This window comes from Corvus moneduloides, chromosome 2 (assembly GCF_009650955.1).
Source record: "Corvus moneduloides isolate bCorMon1 chromosome 2, bCorMon1.pri, whole genome shotgun sequence".
NCBI classification, from domain to species: Eukaryota; Metazoa; Chordata; class Aves; order Passeriformes; family Corvidae; genus Corvus; species Corvus moneduloides.
This window is the reverse complement of record NC_045477.1, coordinates 46,840,177-46,853,500: the sequence shown is the minus strand read 5'-3', so window position 1 is coordinate 46,853,500 and position 13,324 is coordinate 46,840,177. Positions and strand designations below refer to the sequence as shown.

Sequence of the window (13,324 nt, the reverse complement as noted above, 5' to 3'; positions counted from 1 at the left end):
TGAAATTAGGTGCATAGTAGCATAATGCACAGGGGATTTTTAAATTTATTTGTTTGGTTTTAGGTCGTTTTGGACAAACAACTCCGCCACTTGTTGATTTTCTTAAGGATATATTAAGAAGATACCCAGAGGGAGGACAGATTCTTAAGGTAGACAATAAATAGCATATTTAACCGTCATTTAATATGCATGACATAATACCAAAGTTTAACACTTTCCAGAAAATCTTATGGTTGTTTTATCTTATATTTACAGTAGTACAGGAGATACATGTTTCCATTTGTGTGGACAAGGCAAAGAGAGTTGTGTGTTTTGTGTGGTTTTTGTTTGTTTTTTTCCTTTAAACGTTTCTGAGTTTGCTCAGTAGAAGATGATTTGTGTGATTTATCATAGCTTCCTATGTTAATATCTGAAAATGGCAGTTTGATTTTTTTTGTTTTTAAGAGCATCTGGGGTGATTAGTTGGATGTTAGACTTCTCATCCAGCATGCTTCATCACATGGGTGGTAGGAACCTAATTTTCTTAGTGTATGGGAATACTAGATTCTAACTAATGGAATCTGGTAAAGTTGTCTTATCTATCTATACATACATACATACAAAACACACAAATGTTGATAGATGATGACAGTTCCTGATGTCTGTTGTATTGTTTGCAACCATGGAACTAGAAGCTGATTATGCTTAGTGGGAATGCCCAAGATAAGCTTATCTTCAACTGTTTTGGCAAACTGCTTCCTGGATACATTCTGAGCAGCGTCTGTACTGTCTGTTACAGTCTGTAAGAGGGTGCTTACATTTTTATTATTTCTCAGTACTAGTTGCATCTGTAAAATGTATTTGAATTAAGAAGGGTTCAGATCTCGTCAACATTGTAAACCCAAACTTTCATTCCAACATGAAGAAATAAGGTAATGTCCTTAGAAATCAGATAGGTAAATCTAAAAGTAGAAATGATGCTATTTTCATAGTTTACAATTTAGGGTTAACAGATTGTTAGGGAGAGATTACTACCAGGAATTTTGCTGATACCTTAAAATTTATTTCAGGGTTTTGATTCTTCAGATACAATGCTGTTACAGCTGAACGTAGCAGTTACCCCATGTGCCACAGCATGAATGCAAGTCTGACTACATGGTGATTTCCATACTTAGTATTTAATATTTCTGAAGACTTTGGGCTATCTTTCTTTATCTTCATGAAGAACTGTCATGATTGTTCTTTTAGAAGAAGAACTGCATATAAACATCTTGTAAAGATTCTTTAAACATTTCTTATTTATGCTTAACTGTAGGTATATTTCTTGCTATCTCATAATACTTCAAAATTATGTAGAAGTGACAATATAATATACGTTATAGACCGAACATACTGTCACAAACTGCAAAATCAAAGGGTTATAATTTTGGAACCAGATATTAGATAACAGTGAGGTTATTTTAGTCTCAACAGTATATTTGAATGCAACCTAATCTGAAATACTTGCTGCTAGTTGATGCATTTTCTAAGTACAAGCTCATCTTGCTATCAAGTCTTTTATGCATAACTGAACGAAATTATGTCTATGAATACATTGCATGTGATGTATCTATGTTGCTTTTCAATTCAGCTGAAGTACTTTCATATGCCAACCTTGCACACACCCACATGAACATACACACGTGTTTATATATCTGGAGCCCTGATACACTGGGGTGGTTCAGTGTAAACAGAGCATTGTGTGAGGCTGTAATCCCGTAGGTATTTATAACCATGCTTACGTGTCTGCCGTTGATGAGAATGGGACTGAATAGGCATATTTTATTAATGGTTGTGTTTACAGAACTAGTTTACTGACATTGTAGTTTTCCATAGCTCTCACCACTACTAATACTATTTAACAAATACTCAATATAAGCCTCTTTCCAGTCTGTGGGTTTAAATCAACGGGGGCGCTGCTCTGTTGGTTCATGGCTTAGGGAGCTACTGGTCAGAGCTGTTTTGCAGCCCTTTGTCAAAGGGGTTTAGAAGTGTGAGCATCGTGGCCCTTGAATGGTTGGTTCATACTGTGAAATGTTAACCTGAACTTAATTCAGTTGACGTAAAGAAGAGTGCTGTGTATTACCCTTTTGTGGATGGGTGCCTCACTGTTGTTGTACAACTGTTTGTAAAGGCTTAACAATACACTTTGATAAATATGAAAATTCTTTTTTTCCTTCTCACATTTGTGTTGTTTTTAGACTTCTACAGCTCTGATTCAGGATAATATAGTAGTAACAGCTTAGTAGCTTGTTTCTCAGCTTTGTGACTGCTTTTGTATGGTGCTTGAGCTTCAAATTCAAATCACATTTATAGTATTTGTCTGAATATTTGTTTTATAAGGATACCTATTCTCATGCAGGTAAACTGGATAAAACCATTTTGGTTGAAAAGTATGAAAATAATTACACTTGAGACAATTGCTTATTATTTTCTACTGTTTAAGTTCAAAAGCCATTGCTAGAATATGTATTACTGCATTACACTTTGTTTTGTTTATTTTTTTTCTGCCTCAGGAACTGATACAGAATGCAGAAGATGCTGGTGCCACAGAGGTTAGGTTTCTATATGATGAAACTCAGTATGGAACAGAAACATTATGGTCCAAGGACATGGCACAATATCAGGGTAAATATAATTTTTATTAAATGTGGTCATTGTTCTTCAATATGCATGTTGTTTGGGGTTAGCTGTCCTGGCTATGTCCCCTCTCAGCTCCTTATGCACCCCCAGCTCACTTGCTGTTTGGACCACATGAAAAGCAGAAAAGGCCTCGGCTCTGTGTAAGCCCTGCTCAATGATAACTGAACCAGCCCTGTGTTACCATCACTGTTTCCAGCACAAATCCAAAATACAGCCCCCAGCTACCAAGAAGCCCAAGCCAGCACACCAGTTCTTAATGTAAGATGACCATAGCCCTTTACATTTCAGCATTGTCCGGGCAGTTCAGTTTTCTTCCCCATCCTTTTTCTCTTGCCCTTACACCCAGCGTTGCTCCATATTGCCTGTATACTGCAAATACAGTTTATTGAAACTTTAGCATCATTTTACATCATTTACTATGGCTTTGTGAGATGAAGGTCAGTTATGTATTTAACAAGCAAATTAGTTTGCATAGTCATCCTGAAAGGCATTCAGTTGTGATTTGTAGATTTCAATGATGGATGATCCACTACTTCTTTCTTCTGGCTTCTTTCAGTTCTTAATCAGCCTTATTATGTCTTCTAATGTGAATTTGTCTGCCTTACTTTCTAGACACAGGTTATTGTTATATCTTGCCTTATATTCCCTTCCAGTGGAGGTATCTTTGGACTGTGACTAGTACATTTTTCAGATATCTTTTCGATAGACTGAACAGATTGAGTTTAAGTCTTGTGCCACATGGTACTTTTTTCAGAAGTTTCATTGTTTTCTGCTTTTTGTTCAGTTTTTCAGAATCATTCTTTTAAAATGTGGATGCGAGAATTAAATACCACATCAGAATATAAATCTAACTACCATGTACAGAGTTAAATTCATCTCCTTGCTTTTGCTTTTGCATTTTGCTTTTTTTTTCATTACCAGTCATAATTTGATGTCATCTTAAGTCATAGCTTCCCCATTCAATTTGCACATGCATACTTCAAATAAATGCTTTCTCAGGTCTGTGACTTCATTTCCTAGAAATTTTAAACATTAAATAGTTTTCTTCTGTCATCTTTTTAACTCTTGCCTGTTTATTATAGGGCCAGCATTTTATGCGTACAATGATGCCATTTTCACCCCTGAAGACTGGCATGGTATACAGGAAATAGCAAGAAGCAGGAAGAAAGATGATCCCTTGAAAGTTGGAAGATTTGGAATTGGCTTTAATTCAGTTTATCATATAACAGGTACTCTTTGTAGTTATTTTAAAAAGAAAATGTTGAAGTTTTAAATAGTTAAATTACTTTAGATATTCACGAACATTTAATATTTTCTCTATAATGCGTTTTAAAATTAGTACATGGCTAGATTTTCTTATGAAGCATTCCTATTTTTTGCAATCCTGTAAGATATCTATTTGATTCTGAATGTTTTTGAAGAAGATTGTTCTATCAGCATCATTATCTACTTAGTCCCTTATATTGAAATGCGCATTCCTTTACACTGGTATTTCAATTTTACACTGGTGCTCATTTTATAGAGGCTCATAATGTATGGTAGCTATCCAAGTAGAAGTGTGGAAGTTCTACTCACTAGACTGAAACTCTTTTGCAGGTTCTTTGTATAGTAGGTAGTGATTTTTATTTCCTGCTAGAAAAGATATTATGTAATAGAGGTATATGCACATTTACAATTGAAAGAGATAGTACATACTGTTTCACAAGCAGGTAATATCCAGTCTTGAAACATATTATTCTCCCAGAATGTTTTATTGTGGTACAGAAGAAGCATGAATAATGCTTACAGTCTCCACACCTATAATAGTACAGAATAAGAGGCAAAGTTTTGCTGAAATAAAATTTTTTACCTTGTGAAGTGAATTTTTAACATACATGATGTTTTTTAACAATATTTTGCCTAGCTGAGCATGAATAAAATTAACATTCAGTGGTTTGATAATTCTGGGAATTTGTGCTTTTAAATGTACAGGATTACTGTTTGCCAGCCTTCAAGATCTGCAAAGTATGAATCTAATAGAGCACACTTGTAATAAATTAGATGGTTTTTTTCTTGAAAATGCTGGAAACATAAAAGTATGTAGTTGAAAGTAATTGTATTTGCTGTTGCTCTCTGTCTGCTAGAATTCAAATAGCTGAATGAGTATTTATATATTCAATTGCAGAATAGGTGTGTGCTTGTTTCTTCCCTGTCAGTAAGCACTGAATTTTGTTATCAGAATCACAGAATCATGTAGGTTGGAAAAGACCTTTAAGAACATTGGGTCCAACTGTAAGCCAAAAGGTACCAAGCCTGCTACTAAGCCATGTCCCCAAGGGCCATGTATATGTGTCTTTTAAATACCTTCAGGGATGGTCACTCAGCCGGTTCCCTGGGCATTATACTCCGTTCATCATGGTTTTAGAATATTTTTTTCTCGCTTTTTTAAAGTTTGTTCCTTAACACTGTACTTTTAAAGTATGTTGTTTTAGGATTTTTAATAATTGTTCGTTTTTATGTATACAGATGTCCCTAGCATCTTCAGTGGTGACCAGATTGGAATGCTTGATCCCCATCAAACCCTTTTTGGACCTCATGAGTCAGGCCAGTGTTGGAATCTAAAAGAAGATAGCAAGGAAATAAATGAACTTACTGACCAATTTGCACCTTTCATTGGTGTATTTGGCAGCACTAAGGAAACCTTTAAGAACGGAAACTTCCCTGGTACCTTTTTTCGTTTCCCACTTCGCCTGCAGCCCTCCCAACTGAGCAGCAATGTTTACGACAAACAGAAGGTTCTGGAGCTGTTTGAATCCTTCAGAGCAGATGCGGACACAGTATTGCTTTTCCTGAAGAGTGTTCAGGACGTTTCATTGCACGTTCGGGAAGCTGATGGAACAGAGAGGCTGGTTTTTAGAGTAACTGCCAGCGAGAACAAGGCCTTGAAACATGAGAGACCCAATTCTATCAAAATCCTGGGAACTGCAATAAATCAGTACTGTAAGGGAGTTCCAAGCAATAGTATAACATGTGTGACATACCATGTAAATATAGTTGTAGAAGATGAGAGTGTTAAAGACGCACAGAAAACATCTTGGTTAGTGTGTAATTGTGTGGGTGGTCGAGGAATGTGTACAGAGCTGGATTCTTTAGCTGATGACTTGAAATTTGTTCCTACAATTGGAATAGCCATGTCTTTAGCAACTAATGTGGAGGAAAATGGAGCCGTAGCAGACTTTTCAGGAAGAGCTTTTTGTTTTCTGCCTTTGCCTCCAGGCGAAGAAAGCAAAACTGGACTCCCAGTTCATGTTAGTGGTTTCTTTGGTCTCACAGACAATAGGAGGAGTATCAAATGGCGAGAGTTGGATCAGTGGAGAGATCCGGCAGCTTTGTGGAATGATCTTCTTGTGGTAAATATAGTGCCTAAGGCATATACCACCCTTATTTTGGAAGCTATCAAACGAATGGAGACTGAGAAGAATTCAGATTTTCCGTTGTCAGCTGAAAGAATTTATAGGTTATGGCCTGATGAGAACAAAATCAGGGTACCCTGGAAACCAATTGTATTACCTCTCTTTAGAGACCTGCTCCAGCATACAGTTATTTACTCAGTGAGTAATCAGTGGATAAAGGTGGAACAGGTGCACTTTTCTGAAATGGATGAGAGTTTGGAGTACACACAGTCTGTTCTCAACTACCTCCAGAATTCAGGGAAGCAGATTGCCAAGGTACCAGCAAATATTGCTAGTGCAGTGCATCTTACTATTTCTACTGCTAAAGCTGTGAAAAAAGTGACTCCCACTGTAGTGCGACAAGTGCTACGGAAATCTGGACACAGTGGACCTGCTGAAGAAAAGCTTCATCTTTTAGAATTTGTGCTTTCTGATGGAGTCTATAGTGAACTGATTGGATTGGAGCTTTTGCCTTTACAGAATGGGAATTTTATTCCTTTTTCCTCATCTGTGTCAGAACAGGATGTAGTTTACATAACCTCAGAAGAATATCCCAGGTATGCTTAATATTTGTAATACTGTGGGGGGTTTTTTGTTAGTGTTTTTTTTTTTTTAAGGTACATGTTAAAACAGAGCTTCAGACTGTTCTTTGCTTATCAACAATCAAGGTATGCAGCAGCCTGTATTGTGATGAAATAATGCATAGATAGAACTCTTTTTTTTGTATATATGTGTATGTCTGTGTTCATCTGTCTCATTTGAAAAATTTGACACCCATTTGCCATTAACCCTTTATAAAAGAATTGTGCGATCTACGCTTCAAGAGAATACCTCGGGATACCTTTCAAGTCCGTTTTCTTCTGGGAATTACAAATAGGAGGAGATTAGAAATATGCATACTAGGAAGTTCATTAAATTAGGTAATGATAAGAGCTTTTATTAAACTTAAGTCTTGAGATTACATCTATTTTTAGTTTTTTTTTATCACAACACTTACTTTCAGTGAGGTAGTACTTTTACATCTGCTCTCCTTTTGTTCCTTCCAGTCCCTCTCCAATTAGCTTTTTTCCTTGCTTATTTCCCAGCTGCACTAGTGCTCCAATTTGGTCCTCATTTCATCAGCCAAAAGAGCTGGCACTGACACTGGGGAGAGGATAGCAAAGAGCAGGCTAGCTGGAATAAATGAGCTTGGGGTCACTGGGGAGAAAGCATGACTACTGCTTTTTATGTCTGTACTGGATTACGCATGTATTAAATACTTCTTAAATCTGGACCATTCTCCACATAATCTCTAAAGATGTATGGCTTGAAGTCACTCAGACACACCAGCTGTCTTTCTGTTTCCCCTTACAATGTGCTACCTGCATGTATGTTTACAATAATCCCACCTTCTCCTTTGCCTCAGAGTTCCACTAATTTCCAGACATTCAACTTGAGAGAATGTGACACTTGGACTGTTTTTGTTGCTTTTCCTGCTCTGTGGACTGTTTATAAGGGAAGTAGAGGTGGGTTGGAGTGTGCCCATAGAGATATTATTAAGGTAAAAAGTGCTTCAAGTGAGGTCCTTATGTAAAATGTGTTTTGAATATACATATAGACAGCCAATCTTCAAGAAAAGCAGCTGGATGCAGGTAACTTGTCTTCCCATGCTTCTTGAAAACAGTTTGCATATCTTCAAGTCTGCTGCTGGTTTTTTTCTGCTATATTCTAATCAGAATCACAGAACGGGTCAGATGACCCCCTGTGGTCCCTTCCAACCTCCCTGCTCAAGCAGAGCCATCCTGGAGCACACGGCACAGGATTGTGTCCAGATGGTTCTTGAGTATCTCCAGTGAGGGAGGCTCCACAACCTCTCTGGACAGCCTGTTCCAGTGTGTGGTCACTGCACAGTGAAGGAGTTCTTCCTCGTGTTCAGCTGGAATTCTTGTGCATTGGTTTCTCTTTGCCGAGGCGCTTTGCCTCGTATCCTATTGCCTGTATCCTTGGCACCACAAAAAAGTGCCTGGCTCCACTCTCTTGACACCCTCCCTTCAGATACATATAGATGTGGATGAGGTCCCCTCTCAGTCGTCTCCTCTCAAGGCTGATCAGGCCCAGCTCCCTCAGCCTTTCCTCATAGGAGGGATGTTCCCGTCCCTTAATTATCTTCAAAGCCCTCTGCTGGATGCACTCCAGGAGCTCCGTAAATTTAAACCCATAATCATAAACCCATAATCTTTCTTGCTCTAAACAATTCAGGTTATTTATCAGGGGATTAAAACCACTTAGAGCCTGTGATTCTAGTGTCTTTTTCTAAAAAAAATGTTCTTTAGTATCAATTGTGAGATGATTTATCTTTTGTTGTTCTTGCACTCCTTCCAGAAGTTACAGCAGCATACTAAAACGGAAAACATTCCCATGATGAGACTAATAAATTAGAGCCCTGCTTCAGACTAGATATAAGATACTTTTTTTGAAACTTGAGGACACCAGTATATCTTATCCAGTTCATGTTCCATTGGTAGTGGACTTGGTTTGATAGGCCTTGTAAAACTGATTCAAAAGCGTATGATAACAGTCATAAATCTCCTTGCTAGCTGTGCTAAAACAGAAATTTGAAATAGTAATGCTTTCTTTGCCTCTATTCTTGCCTGCATCAAGTATCTTTAATTCTAATGTTTTAAGTATGATAAATTATGCATGTTAGATGTTTCAAACCCCTTTCAATTTAGGAGATTGGCTCTTTTCTTATTCAAATTTGGAGCCTGCTAAGAAGGTAAAATAAGCTCTTAAGCATTTTCTTTCTGTTAACTCTGTGGAAGAACAAGATTCTGTGTTGGTTTGTCTAATGAACATACCTGTGATCAGAATTAAACTGGATATTTTATTTTTGATTTCACAAAGACCAAAGCCCTGAAAAGCGATCTAGTTTTAAGAGCTAAAGCAAGAGAAGGGCAGGATGAAACTTACTCTTCGCACAATAATTTTAACTATTGATCACAGATCTGAAATCTGCAAATCTTTTCAAATCCACAGACCTGTGTGACATTCTAGAATTATGTGTTGTATTTTTTGTACACTTTTCAAACAGAATTCTAAGAGACATAGAATGGTAGGTACTATTTTAACTTTTTTTTTGTTACAATTCAAATAGGTGAAAATAGTTTTTTAATCCCAGTTTTTCTATCAAAAGAAAACCTGCTTTGAAAAGAAGAATAGTTGGAAAAATTACTTTCTTACTACCCTCTCCTTCTAAATGTAGGATTTTTTCATTTGTCAGAAAATGCCCACTGAAAGCCCTACTCTGCATATGTACGTGATTGCTTTGCATGCTACTGTTCTACCATGATGATTACCAAGCTGGTAATGTCTGTGCAGTAACATAAATAAATGATGCTAAAGTGTGGGGGCCTTTTTTTGTTTTCTTTTTTTTCATGGTGTGCTAGATCACTCTTTCCTGGCCTGGAAGGAAAGTTACTCTCTGATGACCTGAAGCCTGAGGTTCTTGCTGCTTTGAAAGAAGCCGCCAAAAGCCGAGGTAATGTGTCTTTTGTATTCTCTTATAGTGAAACCAACTTCTAATGGTTCAAACAGACTAGCTCTAAGCCAAAGTTTAAAGTAATGTCTCTTGAAGTTGCATTCCCATAAATAAGACACTCATGTAAAAATCCATTAAGATATGATAGACTATATTGCTTGAACTGGAAATGACACAAATGAAAATTATAAATGAACAAAAAGGCAAAGGAAGATGGATGAAAATTTGTGATAAAACAATAGATACTCATTTAGTAAAATGTATTCAAGGATGAAGAATTTTATTCAAATAGTATTCTTCCACTTAGTCTTAATTCTGTTGTATTTATAGGATTTGCATATGCAATAGCTGTGTCATGGTTTTGGTATTGTGGATCATCTCTTATCTCACAATTGCAAGTGATCACATCAGTACATTTGTTTTGGACCAGATTAAGTCAGTTTAAGTGTCTAGCCTCAAGCATACTGTAGATCATGTAATTTCCTCATGTGTTTCCTGAGTCTTAATTCTTAGTTTATGGTTGTGTCAATGTGGACCTACGGAAATACTCCCAATCGTGACCAAAAGACTTAGTGAAGGAGTTTGTTGTATCTATAGATAAGATGCTTCTATGTTTAAATGTCTTCACAATTAATTTTTTCGGCATTTATTCTTCTCAGTGTTTGTTTGCACTTACATTTCCACCCTTGTGTTTATCATTTGATTGGTAAATTTGAAGCCTGAATCTCAGAAGTATCTTCACGTAAACAAAATCCACAAACCAATTCACTTGTTAGCTCACCATACAGTAATACTATTTAAAAATAAGCTGTTCTTCAGTGTCTAGAAAATTTACTTTTCAGGAAAACATTCTTGTTTCTGGTTTTTGGGTTTTTTTTTTAATGAGTTGATTCATCAGAGTTCATTTTTATACTGAAGACATTAGAACTGGATGTAGAATACTATTACTCATAGTCTTGATTTGCTTTTCTTTATATTCTTTATCATGATCTTCAGTCATTCAGTCTCTATTTCTTCTGTGTTCTGACCTTTTTTCCCCTTCAATCCTTTAAATATTCTCTTTATTACTCCTTTTGTTGAGTTCTAAAGCTCGTCCTTTCTCCATGTTTTGATCATTCCTTCATTATCAAAACCAATAGAAAAATAAGGTCATTCTGAGGCAAGATGATAAATTTTTAAAGTATGGCAAAACACCTGGGAAAAAAATAGAAGAATTGAGTGACTTTTTGCATAGAATAAAACATGTAAATATTAAAAACAATATAAAATCTGTAGAAAATACGAAATATGGGACTTCAACTGAATATGAAGGACATCAAGTTTGAAATTATTATAAAGCAAACCTTTATTTTAAAAAGCAAAACTTTCAAAGTCCTATCAGCGTATTAGATGATGGATGTTGTGCCTATTAATGCAGTAGAGTATGCTTGGTTTAATTTTTTTCCCCTACTGCTAATTTCCCTCAGTACTGTTTTTAAACAGAATGTAAAGTGTTGAAAGTAATGACTACCTCAAATTGTGTATCCAAACAGGGAATATTCATGATCTAGGATAGAACCATAAGGAGCTACTGTTTTATTAGTAACTTTTAAAGAACAGAAATATATAGGTATCAAGACAACCACAGTGAGATTAGATGGATGAATATTTAATGTAAGACAGCAATGTTAGTACTGAAAAATGCTTGTTCTGTGTGATGAAACGTTGAACTGACTTTTGAGATGTACTTTCCTAGACAATTTCCTCCAAGTGAATGTCACAAAGCAATCTGAAAGCAGGCTTAAATTAAAAAGCAGAGCAAAACAACCAAAAGAAAATACAGTATATGCTTGAATACATCCTAAAATAGCAGAGGTGACAGAAACGAAAAAAAACCCCTCTGTTATTGAACCAGTCCCTTTCTGAGTTCTAGGACATTCCTTCCCCTCCAGGCTTGGTCTCAGAGCTGCAATGAAGTCTTTCTAGACTTTTTAGTTACTGGGAAGATTTTAGGTCACATTTAAGGTCTTACTTTTGTCTCTCTTTTCTTCTGGCATCTGATATTTTTCTAGGGACTTATTCTTGGTAGTGTGCCTCTCATTCATTAGGAGAACATATTTTTGTTAATAAATATGATGACTATTCTTCTAAATGTTCTAGAAATTCTTAAATACTATTAGATAGTTCTTTACAAGATTCAAGTATCCTATTTTTCTCTTCATTCTACCTCCTCCTAAATTATTCTTCATTCTATGATTCTGCACAATTGTAAAGTATAACTGCACTACCAAAAAAGTTGTATGTTGCTATAAATAATAAGTATTAGAGGGGGTTTTGACAAGTTTAGAAATCTTAATCTGTCAAGAATTTTATTTATATAGATGTAGAAATTACATCAGAGAGGTTTCTGATATAGTTGCAGAAATAGAAATTTTCTTGTATTATTTCTTTGAAAGACAAACATCTTACTTTTAATCTCCTAAAATAAGACCTGTATTTGTCTAGTTAGTAACTTTTTCTATACTGAGTGTATTAATGTGTAGCTCACAGGATGTTTTCTAAAAACGGATTTGATTATATTCTAGCCCAACAGCTTCTCTGGGGATTTTCAGGTACGGTTATTAATTGAAGATGTACTGGTTTGGATTGAAGCTTGATATTTGTGTGAATTTGGTCATTAGATATTCTCATTACCCCAGCTTTCTTGTAAAAAAACCTTGCCAAATAGAGCCACTAAGATATAGCAACCTAAAATAATTATGAAAAGATTTCTAAATACAGCTGAGGGGAAAATGCATATTGATGAAGAAAACATTGTTATAATGTTACATGGAAATTACCAATATTTTCATTGGGTTATTTATATATTTTTAATAATTTTAGATGCAGGAAGATTTCCAGTATTTTAAGATCACATGTATAGTTTTAAAAACAATATTTTAAACTTCTGTTCTCAAATTAAAAAAAGGGGTTTTAAGATTAGCTTTTAAGTAGATTCTTATTTTCCTGGGCCCCTTCTGCAAGTTTTCCTCACTTTCACAAACCTGATGTGTTTACCTGTTTCCTGTTCAATAGAATTTACCCAATCTATAACACTGTAGGCATGAAGTGAAAGAAAAAAGATTTTTTCTGAAGGATGTCTACAAGTGCTCTTAATCTTTATTTGCACTGTTGCCTTCAAGAAAATGGCAATGTTATCTAGATGCACGATGAAAGATCTGAAATTCTAATGGATGTCTTGCTTCCACTTCTGTCATTGGTTTTGATGTGTTGGGAGGTAGTGGTATTTTCATATTCTATTGATATTTTACCCCCAGAAGTTCTGTAGTTTTTAAGTATATACTGTCCTAATGATAATTAAGACATGAGTGTAAAGACATATTTCTTTTAGTGAGAACTTTGATAATAAGAATAAAAGCATATAGACTTAATTTCAGCACTTCCTGCACAACTGAGTCTAATTTCTTGTCAGTTTTAGTTGTGAAATCAGCTGAGCCACTTTGCTATATCTAATAAAGAATCTTTCAAATGTATTTGAACACTTTCAATTATAGACAAATAATGGGTTAGATTTTTATTTACCTCTAGGCAAATAAGTAGGATAAAGAATCAACTAAACAAAAAAATATATTTGTAGTTCAATTCTAAATCTCTGGTTGCTATGTATGCCTGAGAACTTTGGTGTTAAACTAACAAATATAATAACATACTGATAATTTTCAATTTGTTTATGTTT

At 35.5% G+C, this 13,324-nt stretch overlaps 1 protein-coding gene across 7 annotated transcripts in view; it reads left to right on the top strand.

Moving 5' to 3' along the window:
- The window catches only part of SACS (sacsin molecular chaperone), a 58,108-nt gene that overhangs the window by 28,883 nt on the left and 15,901 nt on the right, over positions 1–13,324 (top strand). For all 7 annotated transcript variants that reach the window (XM_032099417.1, XM_032099422.1, XM_032099419.1 and 4 more), the window contains 5 exons: positions 64–149; positions 2,535–2,646; positions 3,744–3,890; positions 5,167–6,649; positions 9,518–9,609. In XM_032099417.1, the coding sequence (XP_031955308.1) occupies positions 64–149; positions 2,535–2,646; positions 3,744–3,890; positions 5,167–6,649; positions 9,518–9,609 (1,920 nt within the window). The remainder of the gene's footprint in view (positions 1–63; positions 150–2,534; positions 2,647–3,743; positions 3,891–5,166; positions 6,650–9,517; positions 9,610–13,324) is intronic.